The sequence below is a fragment of the Diabrotica undecimpunctata genome, chromosome 6, assembly GCF_040954645.1.
Source record: "Diabrotica undecimpunctata isolate CICGRU chromosome 6, icDiaUnde3, whole genome shotgun sequence".
NCBI lineage: Eukaryota > Metazoa > Arthropoda > Insecta > Coleoptera > Chrysomelidae > Diabrotica > Diabrotica undecimpunctata.
This window is the reverse complement of record NC_092808.1, coordinates 1,494,803-1,515,215: the sequence shown is the minus strand read 5'-3', so window position 1 is coordinate 1,515,215 and position 20,413 is coordinate 1,494,803. Positions and strand designations below refer to the sequence as shown.

General features: G+C 36.2%; 1 protein-coding gene across 1 annotated transcript in view; it reads right to left on the bottom strand.

The window, feature by feature from the left end:
* Positions 1–2,117: 2,117 nt before the first annotated feature.
* NFAT (nuclear factor of activated T cells 3) overlaps positions 2,118–20,413 on the bottom strand; it is a 229,011-nt gene continuing 210,715 nt past the window's right edge. Inside the window, exon 11 of the mRNA XM_072533975.1 lies at positions 2,118–4,999. Coding sequence (XP_072390076.1) covers positions 4,995–4,999 — 5 coding nt within the window. The 3' untranslated portion in view covers positions 2,118–4,994. The remainder of the gene's footprint in view (positions 5,000–20,413) is intronic.

The window sequence follows — 20,413 nt, the reverse complement described above, 5'->3', positions numbered from 1 at the left end:
TGATATCGAAATATTAACCTTTTTGGACTACTGTATTATTTGTCAGGCAAGCTCAAGTCTAGCAACGAAGATATACATTCTCTTTTTGCAACTGATGGTACAGGTCGTGATATATTCCGTTCCATAATGACAGAAAAAGATTTAAAAAACTTACTTATTTAATGAAGTAAAAACTTTTTTTTTGTAAAATGGTATAAAATTTTTAAAAATTATCTAAAACGTATATATAAATTTTCAAAACATTTTCGATCCTATCAGATCATCATTAGTGAAATCTATTAAGTGACGTCTATTAAGTATGGAACTATGGATGATGATTTAAGTTCCTGTTTACGTGTCTGTCCGTGTGTGTAGGTTTTCGATAGACTTTATGTCCTAAATATCCTTCCTTTCGATTTACTAATACATCTAGGAACGCTAGTTGTTGATCTTTCTCTGTTTCCATCGTAAATTGAATATTTGGTTGTAGTGTGTTTATATAAGTCAGGAAATCGTTAAGTTTTTCTACTCCGTGACCCCAAATCAGAAAAGGTTCATCGACGTATCTAAACTAGACCCTTGTATGCTGACTCCATTACACTCTTCTCTAGATGCTCCATGAAAAGTTTGGCTACGACCGAGCTTAGTGGGCTCCCCATTGCTACTCCATCTACCTGTTCATAAATCTGGTCTTCCCATGAAAAGTAGGTGGTAGTGAGGCAAATACTACAAACACAAATGGTGGAATTATACATGAATGGAATAGCAGAAAAGGGCAATGTCAGCATACAAGCCAAGGTTTAGATACATCGATGACACTTTTGTGACTTGGGGTCACGGAGTAGAAAAATTTAACTATTTCCTGTCGTATAAAAACACACTACATCCAAATATTCAATATACGATGGAAACAGAGAAAGATCAACAACTAGCGTTCCTAGATGTATTAATAAATCGAATGAACTTCTTCATATTGAAAAAGCGCTCACCTCTAATGGTTATACCAGAAGAGAAATACATAAAGCGATTAACAATGTTTCTAGAAGATAGGATGAAGAAACAGCATGTATAGGCAAAGCGTTCTTGCCCTGTATATCGAGGGTAACAGACAGAATTGGGCGAATACTTAAAAAAGCCAATGTAAAGACCATTTTCAAGCCTACAAAGAAAATCAAGGACTGTTTAAGATCGGTGAAGGACAAAGGCGTCCCATTAGCAACGGCCGGAGTATACCGAATACCATGCACATGTGGAATGGTATATGTGGGAACCACGAAAAGACACAAACACAAGGATAAACGAACATAAAAGCCATTGTCGTTTAGGATATATCTACAAATCTGCCGTTGTCGAACACGCTTTGGGAAGCGGAGAACATCGGATACTCTTTGAAGAAACGTAGATGCTGGATAAAACATCACAGTACCACCCACGGTTATATCGGGGCTAAAAATTAACAAAACATGGATACCAATATTAAAATCCCCAAACACCCTTCCCGCAAAACACGAAAAAAGAAAAGCCAGAGAACTACGAATACAGAGAAGCGACACAATCTTACTTAAACGTGTACCATTTTTGTAGACGCATGCGCGAGCTAAGTTGTGTTCGTAGTTCTCTGGAAAAGCTACGAACGACGACACGCCCCCTCACGCAGAAACCAGTGCAGGGGAGGAGAGTAGAAAATATAAATATAGCCTCCGTAGTACAACGAGGCGTCAGTTTCAGCTTACAAGCGAAGCAATAACATCTTCAGAAGACAACGGCCTAAGAGCTTAATAAACTGGGAGTTGATTGGGAAGTTCTGAATTAATCCTAAATGAATTAATTATATGGACTAACCCTTTTGTGTTTCTACTCTCCTAATACAAAATCGTAAGAATTGTCGAATTTAAGTACTTAATTGTTAAAGTCCTAAATATTTCATGGAGTAACTAACTCTTTGTCGCAAAAATTGTCAAATTTTAAGCGATTCTTGATGTCCTGAATATTTGATGTACTTTTACGTTTCTGCTCTCCTGATGCAGAATATTATTAATTGTCAGATGTTATAATCTTGATAATGTTCTTATTCTTCTTTCACATAGTCGGAATACATAAAACTAATTTTTAGAACCAGGGTAAATAAATACACAATATTGTATTCAATATATATATTTTCTGTAATATACACCTTTTAACAATAATAAACGTTTATTCAAATATCCATACAAATTCTCTATACATGTAATATACAAATAGATTATTTATACTTGTGTAAAATCAACGATAAATAATATAGTAACAAAAATGCATACGTAACTTTCAATTTCATATATTTGAGGTCAAAATATTTCGGTAACTGGCAAAAGGGCAGAAAAATCGAAGATATATAGAAAGACGCGACCTACATACATTTCAATATAAGTTATTTGAATAATTTGTCCAATAACACGCATAATGCTAACAAAAGGCTTTAGAATGACGCCTAAACAATTAATTTTAAGCACCAAAGAAGAAAAGATGGTCAAGGTGAAAGGCGTAGAATAACTGGAGACAAAAATACAATATAAATGTTCCAAAGTGATCAGACGTTACTCTTAGTCAACAAATACGAAAGAAGAAAAAGAACATATAGAATAACAGATGTAATTCTAGAATAACATTATAGCATTAATTACTATTTAAATGGGAATAAGCCACAATTAAAGGTTAAAGTACGTTTATTGATGTTTCAATTTCCACTTCGGAAATCGTTCTCAAAATATAAACATTAGTTTGTATTTTGAGAACGATTTCCGAAGTGAAAATTGAAACGTTAACAAACGTACTTTAACCTTTAATTGTGGCTTATTCCCATTTAAATAGTAATTACTTTAAAATGCCACAAGAAAATAGCTTCAAAACAATATTCTAGCATTATTTATGCGGACTTTCCAAATGAAGAAAACGAAGATATTCGATGAATCAGCAACAGGGAATGTTCTAGAACTGCCGTAAGACAGTTGACTACAATAAAGGAGAAGAAAAAAAAAGAATTAGTTGTAATGTATTCCTTATTTACCAGATTTGGCTTCCTTGGACTTTTATTTTATTACTTTTTTATTTGTTTCTATTTTGCCAGTTCCAAATATTTTGCACAAATTCGTATGTTTAAACAGAATTTTGACCTTCATTAGATGTTTTCAAAATAGTGAACAAAAATACGAATTTTCCTCTGTATACAAGTATAAATAACACGGTTTTGCTTTCACGGAAAACAGTGGTGAAAAATGTTTTCATCTTTAAATGAAATGTGATTTATAATACACGCTTGAAAATAATTTCCACCGAATTCCCAATGGGAACAAAATCGTACATTTCTTCAAAAGACTGAATAAATAACACAAAACAGAATTAATATAATAAAAAGTCCTGAGCAGAATGAAAACATTAACTATACTTTTGTTTTTTCTAATTCTTCAAATTTTAAATCACTCATTCTTGAGCTGAGGAGATGATAAATGGCAAATTAAGGCGAAATGTATAAAAAACAAACAGAACATGCAAGACATGACGTAAAAAAATGTTGAAAGCCCGAAAAATTACAAAATAATGTTGCCAATGCAGTAAAGGATGAGATAAAAGCAGCAATATATGGTTCTGCTTGATAAAGAACCACAACATTGTCGAAATAGTAAAGGAAAACCGCAAGGAAAACAAAATTTGCGGCTACAAAGGCTGTTTCCGTACAAAAACAAATTTTTTAAGGACTGAACTAACGACTCTGGTTATGATAGCGACGTCTTTACATTATACGGATATTGCTACTTTCGTCACCAAAAATGACAGATCTGTTACCTTACTGAACATAATCAATCGGACAAAAGAAAAATCTCCCAAAAACTGTTAAATATTGCTCATGGAATAAATGGCTCCATTATGGACTTCATGTGAGTAGAACGAAGTGATAAAAAGTTTTGTTAATGTGTTAATTAAGCTCAGGATCTTGTTTTTGTTAATAAGAAAGAGATATATTTCATCAAGTGTTCCTTCCAATCTATATTAAACCAATCAATTGTATACGTTATATGTATGTCTTGTAGCTCACTCTTGTAACTTCAACAATACAGAACAAAAATGTATTTGCACCTAACATATAAATGAAGAGAAAATAATTTTTGACAATGCAAACTATTAGCGACAATAAAAAAATTCATATTTTTGCAAAATCGATTTTGAGAAAGTATTTTAGAAAGTTGAATGTGTAGGAAATTATGGAAACGTGATAAACAAGCTAGTAAAGCTGATACGAAGATTAGAATATGCATGAGACACCTTGATTTAATACTCCACCAACGGAGGAAAGAATTCTTCTTAGAAAAATCAAACATCTTGTTGCTCAGAACACTTTATGGACAAAAAAGGTTTTGAAACGACTTAATGTAGGTCACAAGTGCGTATGAAGCTGGTGAGTTTTTGTTTTTTATTTTATTTTTAGCAATGTAGCTTCGTCGTTTAGTATATTTTTGACTGCATTTACATTTTGTTGATATCACAGTGTAACACTCGTAAAAATATATCTTTTATCTTTTAAAACTAATCACAATTTAAAAACAGAAAGATCTATTAACCATAATAATATCGTAGTAAAAACAACAAACAGTTATGTACCAAATGACGCGTAATTAATCGGAAAATAGTTAAGAGACATGTATTATACCAAATAACTTTCAATGGCAATGATACTGTTATATAGAGATGGCAGTTATGAAGCAATCGTTCCATAGGAATGATACTGATTTCAATAAGTACATTACTGTTTGTCGTCCATACCATAATAGCACTAACGTCAACTCAACACCGAACCACCCATAACATTAAGAAAGCACAGATGTCGTGTGTGGGTGTACGTAAGCGAATTATTCTTTGAGCTGGCTTCAAAGCACACCGAATATCAGTCTAATGAGTGTGAAAAAGTAGGTAATACATAAAACGATAACATCTTACACACCGATAAGTACGGAATATGATTCGTGAAGCCTCCACCAATGAACTTATACTGAAAAAAAATAAATGAACTTTATAATGACAGTACAGTAAAGCTGCGCTTATATATTAGTAGCAAAAATGAATGAGAATTCATGACCGGTGGTGGTAAAACCATGTGGCGACACCGTTTTTTCGCATGTATAAATGAACTACTTCATTTGTGGTGTGTGTAATAGCAGTTAGTTTAAAAACATACCAAAAATAAAATAATTTGAGAATTTACCCTTTTATTTCTAGTTTTTCGGTTTTACTACTTTATAGAAGATCAATAAATAAACTGGGAACATTGTTGATGAAACTAAGATGTTATTTTGGCTCTCCAAGTGTTACCATGCCTTAAGCACTTTTTTTAGCGGTTTTACAGAGATTATATTTTAAAAATATAATCTATAATTTAAATATACCACTTATAACAGAATTTTGTACTTCGATGTTCAAGTTTTTTAAATAATATGGTATCCAGAAAACTCCCGGGAATTATCTCTTTTTAAGATTCTAATTATACTAGCTCTGTGTTATACCAATTTTATCCGATTTTTTTTGCTCTGAAAAACGTCTTTTTCCCACGAAAAAAGCTAAACACAGAAGACAGTATGAGTTATGGAAGTGTCAAGGACAAAAATGAAACGCAGAGGAAAAAAATAAGACCATTTTAATTTCTGATCTTGGTGTAGTCAAAAAACCACGAAAGCACGAAATGGATTGTCAAAGGAAGATTATTCTTTCAGGATTTTAGCAAATCAGGACACTGGCGTGTATTTTTCATCAATGACAGATCAAGAGCAACAAAGAACATGTAGTATTTTATCTATCTTACTATCACAGCCTTCGAAGATCGATGATTACAACTAAATAACATGAGGATTCTGTGATGTATTTTGTAATTCAGTCTTATAAGATTCACTTGAAAGTGAGTAGTTTGCGAAGCTCATGGTTGGAGCCACAAACTGCGCCACTTTGAATGATCGCGAAAATCAATTCAGCTGATTAATCAGTAATGTAGTGAGAGATATAGTCTAAAAAATTTCTACCAAAAAGGTGCTGGAAAATTCAACATACATTTTTCAATTTAGTATACAATTCGTCCTACAATAAAATCCGTTCGAAAATCTCCGAAAGTTGATGTAAAACGAAATATTTAACAAAAAGATTATTATCAAAAGTGACTGCAAGAGCGGAAAGTGAAAGCTTGACACAGAAGAGAAATGATTAACAAAAACTGCCTGGATATGTTTAAAAAATAAACTAAAAAAGTGTAAGTTTTGAGTTCTGTGAGAACGCAGTTATATATGGACAAACATATGTGTATATTTCGTTGCTTCTCTTTATAAACAACAAAAAACAACATTTAATGAAATATTTATTTAATATTGAAGCAAAAGTTGGAAATGGAATAAGTCTTTGTAGGTTTTATCCTACAACAACTTCTAGAACATGTTGTTTTGAAATTTTCATGTTTTTATATCAACTCAAAAGTATAGGCTGAGCTTATAGGTCATGAACTCTCATAAATTTTTGTTTTACCTAAGTCGACTGATTTTTAACAAAATGTCTGTACTTTAGCCACTTTTTTGACTATTTTTCATTTAAATATATTTGAAACTAACCGTAAAACTAATCCATCCGCCATTTTGTAACAATTTACGTACAGAACCTTTTAATATGTATACTTTTCGACGAGTCCTGGTATATTAAAAGCCATTCCGTACTGGAAAACATTGAGCTTGACTCCATTTATTGAGATGCCTTCATCAATATCTTTTAGAGCCTCTTCAAAAATGTGCTCCGAGTACAGACTGAATATAAGTGGGGAAATTATGCACCCCTGTCTCACTCCCCTTAAGATTTTAACATGATCTGTATATTCTGGACATTGTTCTGTTTTTTGTTTCTCTTTGGCTTCTCTTATCTTTCTTCTGACGGTGGTATATATTCTCTTATAATCTTGGAGATTTTCTTTGTTTTTTTTATCTGATCCATAAGTTCAAGAATTTCATCGGTCATCCACGATTTCCGTTTCTCTGTATCTTTCTTCAAGTGTTGTTCTTTTATTTCTCTCACTGTTTCTTGTATGATGGTCAGACTTTCCTCTACAGTTCCTGCATTTCTGCATTTTAGCACATTTGTCTTGAGATTTTCACTCACCTTCAGTCAAACATTGGGATCTTTCAGTTTTCTAACATCATACTTCTTCATCGACTCACTTGTAACCTTCTTCATTCTGACTTTGAATTTACCTACAACTGGTACATGATCAGAATTTATGTCTGCCACCGGGTATGTTTTGAGAGATGTACAGCTGTTCCTAGACCTCTTATTTATTAGCATGTAATCAATCTGATTTCTTACAATCCTTCCCACAGAATCCTGTGGAGATTTCCAGGTGTACAGTTTCCTTAGGTGTAGCTTAAACCAGTTGTTCATTATTACTAATTGATTTGCTTCCGCAAAAATCTCCAATGTATCACCCCGATCGTTCCGGTGTCCTAGTCCAAATGGTCCAACTGCAGATGATGTTTCGCTGGCCCCAACTTTGGCGTTGAAGTCACCCATGACAATTGTTAGGTCTTGCTTTTTCAACTTTTTCACGACTTGATTAGTGCTATGGTATAGTTCTTCTATCTCTTCTTCTGTGTCTTCTGTTGTAGGTGCGTACACTTAAATTATATTGATGTCGATTGGTCTTGCGTTCAGTTGTATGAGCATCACTCTTGCTGAGATTGGGATGAAGTTGTCAACAGATTGTGCCACTTCTTTTGTCAATATAATGCCGACAATTAATTCATGTTTGTCGTTTGTCCATTCCAGAATAGTAAACGCGGTGTTCTTTGATATAGGCGGTTCCTGAACCTGCCCAACGCATTTCGCTTATTCCAAGAATATTTAAATTCATGTGAGCCATTTCTTGTATTGTATTATGGATTTTACCTTCCTGATGTCTTCTTTACATTTTAATCTTTTTGTTTACTTGTAAGTCAAACGTTTTATTGTAAGTGTTTTTCTGTAGCATTTTTTTATAAGTATTTACAAACTTGTCACAGGTGTCAACGCTCAACCTAAAACGTACGTTATATTGCAGCGTAAGCTCCCTGACTATCACAATTCCAGTCGAGAACCTTTATTATATATATTTAGAAATATATAGAACTGTAAAATAAATAAATAAAAATACTTACGACTTCTTGGACACACTAAAATATATTTATGGATAATAAATATATTTCTGTTCGATCTTTTCAAGAAACTTTATTAAAAAATAGCCGACATAGGTTGATACATGCACAAGTTCTATCATTATTACTACAGTATTAGTTATCAGACAGCCTTAGTAATCATTTAGAAGGAATTGAGTGGATGGTCTTAAAAAATGAATTCATTTGAACGTACAGATGCTTCAATGTTGAATAAAATATAGGAAAAACTATTTTATAAACGATAAAAATTGTTTTTGTTCTAAAATATTCTAAAATCGACTAAAATAGAATCCGTCACTGATATTTAAAGGACCAATGTGGGTACAGAAAGGAACTGATACCTTCGCGTGTAAAATTTTTTACTATTTACATGAGGCATTCAAATCAAGCCCCTGAAACAAAATTCCGAAACGAAAACGAAAAAATTAGACTTTTGAAGAAAATATATACAAAGAAAGGGGTAAGGAAGTGTAATTAATAATAGAAAAATCCTGACAAGGAAATCTAGAAGACATAGACTAAGATAAATATTAAGAAAAAATCAAGAAGCAGAGAGGATCAGCTCTGAATTAGCTGATCTAATGAGTGTATTATTGCACATAATTCACAATTGGGTTCATAATTTGAAGAACCAAATCCCTAAATGCTTTTATTCACTAGTCTATGCTATATTATGGCAGATCTAGTGCCAAACAACCTTTAAAGCCACTCAAATCCTCCTAAACTCAATATCGAGAAGCAAATTAGTGATAAAAACAAAAACCACTCAATATTTATATGAATATATAAACAATAATATTTCCTAACACTACTACTGATCTACTATGTACAAAAAGGATGTCTTAGCATAACAAACCAAGTTATTTTAAGCAAAAATGTCGACTGTATAATTAAATGTATCATAAGAAAATAAACAATTAATATTTGTAGCGAAACAAATTCGTGGCAGTGCGTTTAGTAGCTTAATTTTAACTATGTACAGTTCGGCATAATTCATTTTCCATGAACGGTTGCGCAGTAGCAAAAAGTAAAGTAATGGGAGGAGCTACCGTTTGAATTAAGAGCACCAACATTTCGTTGCTTCTAATGTAGTTACATTCTTTAGCTGCCCATCTGAAGAAATAATCGCCAAACCTGCCACTGAGGGTGCAATAAATTTTTCAAAGCCAAGTTTTAAATTAAAAACGAATTAGCTAGTTTGGAGTTTCTTGTCCAAAGCGTGGTAGAGGTACGGGCATTAAGATCAAAGATAGAGAAGAGACGTCTAGGAGAAAATGCAAATCACTTTGAGAAGAAGTTGTACAATACGCGTCAAAAATGTAATATGACGAGTAATTGTTTAGCTTTTACAGTTAGATGCCCGCGATTTAAACCGGTCATGGTAAGACACCCCTATATAACAGCGGATATTAAAACTCAAATTAAAAATATATAAACAATGTTGAGTATACTAATATTCAAATCTATAATATATAGTTATCGTACTATCAACAAAGAAGATTTCAGTCTCTTTTATAAAATATTCTACAGTTAAATAAAACAGTACACTTGGATGAGGATATCTTGTGACACAACGTTTCTTGTCTTTATGGACAAAACTAAGTTTTAAAATGAACAATTTTTTCAACAAATGGATATATTATGAAAATATGTAAAAGCTACAGAGCTATAGTACTGCTATAAATGGGGTAATATCCTTAAAGAAATAAATCATTGCTAAAAATGATAATAGCTAATATTTTATCTGCAGTAGAAACTCTGCAAATTTTATCTGCAGAGTAAAAAGCTGAAATCATTTCGAATCACGCAATCATACGATTGCGTGAGATGTCACATAATAAATTATTAGATAAGCAAAGTTTGCATCACTATCAGGAGAGGGAAAACAATGTGTTAGAGATATAAGTAAGTACCTTTTGGGTTATGTCACTTGGTATAGTGAAAACGATATATTTATATACAGTATATGGTCAGAAAGTTCTTTTTGTTGACGTCAGATAAATACGCGACATTTATGTCACGTTTTATGTCACATGTCACACGTTATATGCCAAATGTCACCTTCTTTATAGCTTTTTCCAGATCTATAGATCTGGAAAAAGCTATAAAGAACATGAAACTTTAAAGGAATGAAATTTGGCTAAAAATAATAACTAAAAGATTTTATCTGCAGTAAAAATTCCGACTAAAATACTAAAATAATTTTGAAAACTATAATAAGGAGCTATATTAACATAGATCTGGATAAAGCTATAAAGGAGGTGGACATCTCAGAGGAATGAATGTTTGCTAAAAATGATAAGAACTAAAACATTTTATCTGCAGTAAAAATACTGAGTAAAATGTTAGAATCATTTTAAAAACTATAAAATTATTTTATTTACGCGTTGAATGAGTAGAAATGATTTTTTCTTGCCTGCAACTTTTTTTTTACCACAACATTGCGTTGATAATTGTTGACATTGGATGTCATTCCAAATGTCAAACGTAATATAAAGGAGACGAAACTCTCACGAGGTACGAATGTTTGTTAAAAATTAAGAGAGTCAAGGTTTTATCTGAAGTAAAAATTCTGAGTAAAACGCTAAAATCATTTTGAATACTATAAAATTAATTTATTTACTGATTTTCAAAATGAGGGTAGATTCGACGTAGTGTCAACCCAAAATACGACATCAGGCTACTCAAAGACCAACGCACAGAACAAAATGTAAAATAGTATATACATAGCAATTTAAATACCGTTATTCAAACGGATTTAATAGACCAGGAGCTTGAAAAATTTTGCACAGAGTTTCACAAGACACTGTGGCGCACCCAGGGGGGGTTTTGGGGGTTAAACCCCCCCCCCAGAGCATATAAAGTAAACAATATATAAAGAATAGTAGGAAAATGTAACTTGTCTTTCACACACAATACAAAAAATCCAAAACGCTGATTGAATAATTAAATTACCACTTTAAATATGTAGAACACAATAATTATTGTATAAATACGCAATAATTAATAATATTTTTCATTATATTTAGATATCGATACCTAATATTAGGCTTATAAAAAATTAGACAGAACGAGTCTGTTGCGAGTAGCATGCGCCTACAGGACTGTATCTGCGGCGGCCTTGTGGACTATCACGGGTTGTGCTCCTCTGCATGTGTTAGCAGTAGAAAAGAAAAGAGACATCTCTATGGGAGAAGAAAGCATTTGACAACAGCTATAAAAAAAAAGAAAGGGAAAGATCAATGGAAAAATGGCAAGAAGAGTGGAACAACAAGGAAGATGTTGCTCAGTGGACAAAGATGCTGATCCCGAGCCTAAGGGACTGGGTAGATTGTCTGTTTTAGGGCGTATCTTCATAGGTTCAGAAAGACAGATACAGATAAATGCCTATACTGCGAATATTCTGACATTGTAACTCACACAATGCTGGAGTGTAATAGATGTACAGTGGAGAGAAACAGAATGTATAAAGAAATAGGTATGAACCCTGTGACTGTGAGAGATGATCGTGAAGATGACGGGAAATACGGAGGGATGGAATAGTGTTCACAATTACATCCAAGCAGTCATTAAAAAGAAAGAAGAAGAAGAGAAACACCAACCGGGCTAATGACAGAGATAAGATCTAATTACTATTTTAATGGGAATAAGTCGCAATTGAAGGTTAAAATAAGTTTATTGACGTTTGAATCTTTGATCTTGCATAGATAAGTTGTTTATACTCCAACAATTAATAGAAAAAAGAATAGCAGTTGGTAGCGACTTACATTACCCTTCATCGACCTAGAAAAGGCGTATGATACAGTTCCAACACTTAAATGGTGGCAAGCTTTACAACAACTCGACATTAGTCCATACCTTTTAGGAATAATCACAGAAGTATACAGGGATAACACTACTTACCTAAAAATCGGATATAGATTATCAGAGCCAATAAAAGTAACTAAAGGACTAAAACAAGGATGCAGTATGTCACCCTTACTGTTTAATTTATATATTGAGGCAGCCCTCCAAAATTGAAAAAACCACTGCCAGGGAATAGGAATCCCCATAGGAAATGACGTACTATTCTCCATGAACTTTGCGGATGACCAAGTCATCCTAGCTCAAGATTCTTATGATCTAGAATTTATGATAAAGCGTCTATAGAGAGAATATTTAAAATGGGGGTTACAAGTCAGCATGAAGAAAACAGAATATTTACTAAATTATCAGTTCAGATGCAAGGTTTGAAGTTTTGATAGACGAGGACGTGGAAATCAAACAAGTGAAAAAATGCTAAGAACGGCTTGGGAGAAACCGAAATTAAACACGAATTAATCAGGGACGTAAAATTGTAGGATATCTGAACTCCTTATGGTGGGATCACCACATTTCCAAAAGGAACAAAAAAAGAATAGGGCAAACCATGGTTGAATCAGTTCTTAGTTATGGCTCTGAAGTATAGACAATTAATGCAGACCTGAAGAGAAGATTGTTGACAGTTGAAATGGATTATTTGAGAAGAAGTCCTAGAACATCAAGGCAGGAAAGAAAGACTAACGGATCTATAAGAAATAACATGAATGCTACAGAAACGGTCATTGACAGAATAGAAAGAAGAGGTTCAAAATGGTTTGGACATCAATTGAGAATGCCTGACAAACGTTGGCCCCAAAAACTTCACAAATAGAAGCCCCCTGGAAGAAAAAAAAGAGGTAGACCTCGACGCTCATGAAATGAAGGAATTAGAAGAGCGATGGAATCGACAGGTTTGGAGGAGGAGCATGCCTTGGACCGGGAGGATTCCCGAAGGAGAACGGGAATGCGGAGATAGCCGTCTTCAAAATGTATTGTATTTACAAGTTGGATTAATGTCAAACGTCAATAACCTTATTTTAACCTTCAATTGTGGCTTATTCCCATTAAAATAGTAATTACTTTAAAATGCCACAAGAAAATAGCTTCAGAACAATAGATAAGATCTAGATGAGAGAAGGGAGTGTTCCAAAAATGTCGTCAGCCTTACAGTGGCCATCCCACTTTCGGAGTACGGTACGTGCGACAGTCAACTGCGCATAAGTAAGAGAGGGTGGTTTTAGTTGGTAGGCAGGATAATAGATACCTGAATCTTTGGAACTGGTATCTTTAGTACTTTAAATTAAACTAAAACCCAAATTGTAGGGACTCAACATGGAGGTAGCATATAAAAATTTCAAAACCCCCCCCTAAGACAAATTCTGGGTGCGCCACTAAGACATACAAGAAAAATTCCTCAAACCACCAAAAATTAAGAAAAAATCGTGGATAACAAATGAGATTCTAGATATGATCGAAGAGAGGCGAAAGGTCAAAGATCGGGACAAGACATTATATAAAAGAATAGACAAAGAGATCAAAAAAGCAATCAGAATGGCTAAGGACACAAAGCTGAGAGAACAATGATCGGAAATGCAGCTATTACAATAGAAACACGATTCATTTAATAAGCACAAAAGAAGCTGCAATTAGAAGAGTTGGGTGTTTAGCAGACAACCAAGGTAATCCACTACTAAGTGTGGAGGAGAGAGTAGACACTTGGAAGAAATATGTGGAAGTAACATTTGCAGATCAAAGGCAGATTGCCATTGAAGACATAGAATGCCAAACATGAACCCGATTACCATTGAAGAAGTCACGGCAGCTATTAGAAAAACTAAAGATGGTAAAGCTGTAGGGCCTGACAAATTTGATACAGAATTTCTGAAACTTATGGACGAACAAGGAATAAAATGGATAACGACTATATTTAACAAAATGTATATAACTAAAGATATTCCCAAAAGCTGTTTAAAGTCGACCTTCGTAACTATACCAAAAAAAAGTTGACTGGGTAAAATGATTTGACCTTTTTTTGTCTGATAGCTTCGTTTTTAATACTTAGTTCCATCTAGCTTCAACTTATTTCAGTTAGACAAAACAGTTTTGAAGTAGTGATAAAAACAAGTCCTAATCCATTTATGTCACCAATAATGTTAACATGATACTATTATAGGAAAATAATTTTATAAAACTCAGGAGAATTAAAAGGAATACTGTTTCGTGGTATATGTTAAATTACACAGAGAAAAAGATTCTGTATCACAAACTTAGTATATTGTTGTGGATTTATTAAAAGGTTCAATATTTATAACACTTACGGATTTAATTTATTTCTTTATTTATATTAACTTATCTGACAAATTTATATATATCCGTTCGTTACAAATTCGCGAGCGCGGGTTCAGAATTAACTGGCCCTCCATATAAAAATGTTGTATTTATATACGAAATCCTGATATACTAGAACAGCATCGAAAGATCGAGAAGCTTAGCCTGCTCATTCACCATAATTTTGGTTCTGGACTTCCACCGAAATTTCTACAATAAAACAGAATAATTAGTCATAAAAGTTAGGCCAGTATATTTATCGTAACATTGCCCCCCTCTTAAAAGATGGTTCCTCCTGGAACCTTGTCGGGACTGGAACCGGAACTGTATGCTGGTATCGGCAACTGGACCCTCTTTTACAACTTCCAGTTGTATAAAAATGACAAGGGACGGTTTTCTCTCCGCACCAGTAACTATGCGGATTGCAACAGACTAACACCTGGACTTCGGTGTCTTTAAAGATCTCCTCCACCATATTTCGGATAACCCTCCAATCTAATTGGCGGCACTCCAACTTTGACATGGCTAACTTTTGCACGTCGGACTCTAGTACGTGCTCTCTCAATTGAAGTAAGGCTTCCCATACATCTCGGTAGGTAGGTTGGTCACGGGCAGTGTCTTTTGTTACCAGGTAGAAAAGGTAACGTGATGCATCTTGGAGTTTCAAGGTTTTACCGGGAGCTGGCACTTGGCATTGAAGTTCTGCAACTCGACCAAACTTCCTTCGAAAGACGGATGCCAACCCTGGTGCGTCTTTGATACTGGCCGGGATGGTAAGGGCCAGCGAGTAGTCATCGGGGAGCGCGAGTAGATCTTGCTTTTCTTCAGTGGTAACACCATGTCTCGCTTTACCGGTACCTCCATAGGCACCCATGAATTCCTCAAACGTGAGGTCAGACACATCGTGGATTTGGTTTACTTCCACTTCTTCATCTACGTTGTGGTCACCTTCGAAAGGCGCCAACCGGTTATGGTGTACTATCATCGGCTTTCCCCTCGGAATCTTGCTTATTCGGTAGATGACATCGTTGATCTTCTCCATAATGAGGTATGGACCTTCCCAAAACTGCTGCAATTTGGGAGAACAACCTTTTCGCTTCTTGGGATTATACAGCCATACTTTGTCGTTCTTCTTAAAGCAACCCTTTTCGGCTTGTGTATCGTACCGTTTCTTCATTCTGTCGCTAGCGATCTGAAGGTGGGAACGGACCAACTCATGTACATCGTCCATTCTTCTTCGTAATTCGATCACATAATCTTCACCTGCTACATCTTCTCCAGGTTTACATCCAAACTCGAGATCACAAGGTAGTCGCATTTCGCGTCCGAATAGGACTTTGGCTGGTGTCTGGCCTGTTGATTCGTTAACAGCAGATCTGTAGGCCATTGTGAAGAACGGAAGGTATTGGTCCCAGTCTCGCTGATGATCGGACACCATCTTTGTCAAATACTTGCCAACTGTCCTATTCATTCGTTCTACCATACCATCCGATTGCGGATGATACGCGGTAGTTCTTGTTTTCTTCATGCCTAGTCTATCACATATTCCTTGGAATAGATCGCTTTCGAAGTTCCTGCCTTGGTCACTATGGATCTCCAAAGGCACTCCAAATCGGCTGATATATTCTTGGATCAACTTATCTGCAACGGTGGCGGCCTTCTGGTCTGGAAGTGCGTAAATCTCGACCCACTTAGTAAAGTAATCCATTACTACCAGCATGTACTTGCCTCCATTTTCACTTTCTGGAAATGGCCCAGCGATGTCCAAAGCTATTCTTTCAAACGGGCTTCCAACATTATATTGTCTCATAGGAGCTCTCCTTTTTCGGTGAGGCCCGTTACTCGTAGCACAAATAGTACATTTCTTACACCAGTCTTTTACGTCGTCGGAACTGTTCATCCAATAAAACCGTTCCCGAATTCGCTGAAGGGTTTTCCTTACACCAAAATGCCCTCCCGATGGACTGTCGTGTAACTGACGAAGTACTTCGGCTATTCTGCTCTTTGGGATCACCAACTGTCTTCTCTTCTCTGAACCGTCATCATTTTCCAGGACTCGTTTAAGCAAGCCATCTTCGATGATAAATGAGTCCCACTGGGCCCAATACGTCTTAACTACTGAGCATAGGTTTGATATTTCCTGCCAAGGTGGTCGACGGTTTTCCTCTTTCCATTTTCGGATTTTTTGTATAACTGGATCTCTCTCTTGTTCTTCCCTGATCTTAGTAGGCGTCCAGTCGTTGTTGACAATCGTCGTTCTTAGCACTGCTGCTTCCTTGGATTCCGTTTTGTTGCAGTGGGAACACTCTGCTGGGCATGGCCTTCTGGAAAGAGAATCAGCGTTTCTGTGGCTAGCTCCGGCCCGGTGCTCAATCTTAAAATCGTATTCTTGGAGTCGTTCGATCCACCTGGCTATCTGACCCTCTGGATTCTTAAACTGCATCAACCACTTAAGGGCGGCATGGTCGGTTCGGATTAGAAACTTTCTGCCATAGAGGTATTGATAGAAGTGCTCTACTGATTTCACTACTGCCAGAAGTTCTCTTCTCGTGACGCAATAATTCCGCTCAGGTTTTGAAAGAACTTTACTAAAATATCCGAGGACTCGTTCCTGTCCTCCTTGAATCTGAGACAGCACTCCTCCAATTCCCACATTACTTGCATCTGTATCTAAGATGAACTCTCCTTCTGGCAGTGGATACCCTAAAATTGGTGCTGTTATTAAATGCTTTTTCAAGGTCTCAAAGGCATTTTGGCAGTCTGTATCCCAGCGGTAATCTCTTGCTTCCTCCGTAAGTCGCGTTAATGGCTTAGCGATATCTGCAAACTTCTTAATAAACCTCCGGTAGTAAGTACATAGTCCAAGAAAACTTCTCACTTGATGTTTGTCAGTTGGTTTTGGCCATTCCTTAATGGAATCGATTTTTCCCTTATCCACGGCCACTCCTTCTTTACTGACTATATGACCCAGATAATTGACTTTACCTTGAAATAGCTGGCACTTCTTGGGGTTTAGCATCAATTGGGCAGCTTTAAGTCGATTAAAAACGTTTTCTAAATTCCTCAAATGATCTTCGAATGTCTCCCCCAAGACGATTATGTCATCTAAATAAACCAGGCATGTTTTCCAAGATAACCCTCTCAACACATTTTCCATAAGCCTCTCAAATGTCGCAGGAGCATTACAAAGTCCAAATGGCATAACGTTGAATTGCCACAATCCAGATCCTGTGGTGAAGGCTGTCTTTTCTTTATCGACTGGGTCCATTTCTACCTGCCAGTATCCAGACTTCAAATCTAAAGTAGAAAACAATTTACTTCCAGCCAATGTGTCCAATGTGTCATCGATCCGAGGCAGAGGATAACTATCTTTCTTGGTAACGTTGTTCAGCAAACGGTAATCCACACAGAACCTCGTCGTTCCGTCTTTCTTCTTAACCAGGACCACCGGAGAGACCCATGGACTCGTAGAAGGTTCTATCACCCCGTCTTTCTTCATTTCCTGAACAATCGTTTCAGCTTCCTCTCTCTTCGCCTGTGGTAATCGTCGAGCTGTTTGACGAATTGGCTTAGCATTACCAGTATCAATTTTATGCTTAACAACGGTAGTTCTTCCCGTCTTTCCTCCTTTCGGTACGAAAATATCACGATACTGCCGAAGAAATTCCCTTAATTTCCTTTTCTCCATCTGATTTAGAGACTGTCCTGCAACTGCAACCATTTGGTCGAATTTGTCGTTGGAATTATCAGATGTTGTCGCCTGACGGATTATGGATGTCACAGGTACACAAGTTCCTACCTTTGTCTCTTTCTTGATGGTCACTGGGTAGTCGTTGACATTGATAAGTCTCACAGGAATTTCTTTGGCCGAAGTCACCAATTCCTTTCCAATTATGATTCCACGGCCAACCTCATCGTCGTGGTTCCAAGGCTCCATCATAACAGGTCTCCCTTCGTCTACAATTCCCTGTAGTCGCGCTACTATGATCGTTTCGCTTCTCGCAGGCACGACTGTATCTTCTGTAATGGCTGCTTGCACAGTGTTGTCATTATGTGGATGGAGAAATACCTCTTCGTTGCCAACTTTGATTACCTTATTCTTAAAATCCAATTGGAATCCATGCATATTCATTACGTCCATTCCTAATATAACATCCTCTTCGATGTCAGCAACTATAACAGTATGGACGAACTTTTCTGCTCCAATTCCCAATTGTACCTGGATTTCTCCATGAATGTTAGCATTTTCACCTGTAGCGGTCCGAAGTCGCAACCTCGTTGGTAACAGTTTCTTTCGGCTGTTTATAACTGTCGGGCGTATAATGGTTCTGGTCGCTCCGGTATCCACCAACAACGTATGCTTTTTACCATTTATGTCTCCATCTACATATACACTATCTTCACGACATTTCAAAGAAGCTATTAGTATGAGAGGGTCTTTGGAAAAGTTCTGGGTCGAAGCTGCCCCCCTAAGGCTGACCCGTTCTAGTTTTCCTGATGGTGAGTTTCTTGATTTGCGTCGTACCTAGGGTGCTTACAGGAGCTTCGTACGTGTCCTATTTCGCCACAATTCCAGCATCTGATGGTCTTCGTTTTCTTGTATGTCATGCTTTTCATCATATTAACGAGCTGGTCAAGTTTATCTTCATCTCCTTCCTCTTTTACAGTCCTAACTTTACTGTACCCGCCAGAGGCCTGCGTAGCTGACTCGTATTCGAGGGCGGCGGATAGGACATCAACCAGCGTCTTGTGACGAGCTAATCGCAGTGTTCTCTGCATTTCATGATCACGAAGACCATCAATAAACGTTTGAACGGCCAATTTTTCCATCATGTCTTCGGGAGCTGTTGGATAAGCATATCGTACTAATCTGGCAATATCTACCTCATATTCTTGAAGAGCCTCATCTTTCTTCTGTCTACGATTTTTAAGCTGTGACTGATATACATGCTCCAAATGTTCGTGGCCATATCGCATATTTAACCTCTTCTTCAGTTGTTCGAAATCATCGGTCTCCTCTACGGCTATGGTCTGAAGCACATCTAAGGCATCTCCTCGAAGGGCGATAGTCAGGTTTACAGCCTTTTCTTTTTCAGACCATCCATTTGCTCTTGCGGCTGATTCGAACTGTTTCATGTAGTTGTTCCATGATGATTTTCCGTCGAAAGTTGGGACTTTAACATGAATAGAACCTCCACTTCCTTCAAATTTCGGCCGTGTCTCCAACTTAAATTTCGTCTCGTCTTCTTTTATCTCCACTGTAATCGGATTGTTACCTCTCTCTGCTGTCCCTGTTTCCTCCATCTTCTTTTCCATCTCTTTCCATATCTTTTCTTCGAAGGCTAACATATCGGCAGCAACTTGGTTTTTTAATGAAGATATTCTATCGTCCAGGGCAGACATCTCAGAAGTGACTTTAGAGATTTCCGAAGAGATGTTAGCAGAGACTTTGCTTTCCAGCGAAGAAATCTCGTTAGAAACTTTGTCTTCCAATGAAGCGATGTCGCCGGAAACTTTGGCTACATCACCAGAAACTTTGGCTACATCAGAAGAAACTTTCGAAATATCGTCAGAAACTTTGTTCTCTAATGATGCGATGTCACCAGAAATTTTCGAAATCGACGAGAGGACAGCATCATGTTTGTCTTCAAATATATAAGTCTCTGGATCTAGTCCTTCTTCTAGCAAAGCGTTCTTTAGTCGTTGGACTAACTCAGCCTTTTTTCCGGTAGAAGCTAATTCTCTGTCTTCTAGATGTCTTCTTAAAGTAGTCACTGTCAGCTCATAAATCGTCGTCATTTTCACAATTTATTTTATATTCACTTGTATTATTATTATAAGTCTAATTTATGTTCGATCTCACTCTGACACCATTTGTTGTGGATTTATTAAAAGGTTCAATATTTATAACACTTACGGATTTAATTTATTTCTTTATTTATATTAACTTATCTGACAAATTTATATATATCCGTTCGTTACAAATTCGCGAGCGCGGGTTCAGAATTAACTGGCCCTCCATATAAAAATGTTGTATTTATATACGAAATCCTGATATACTA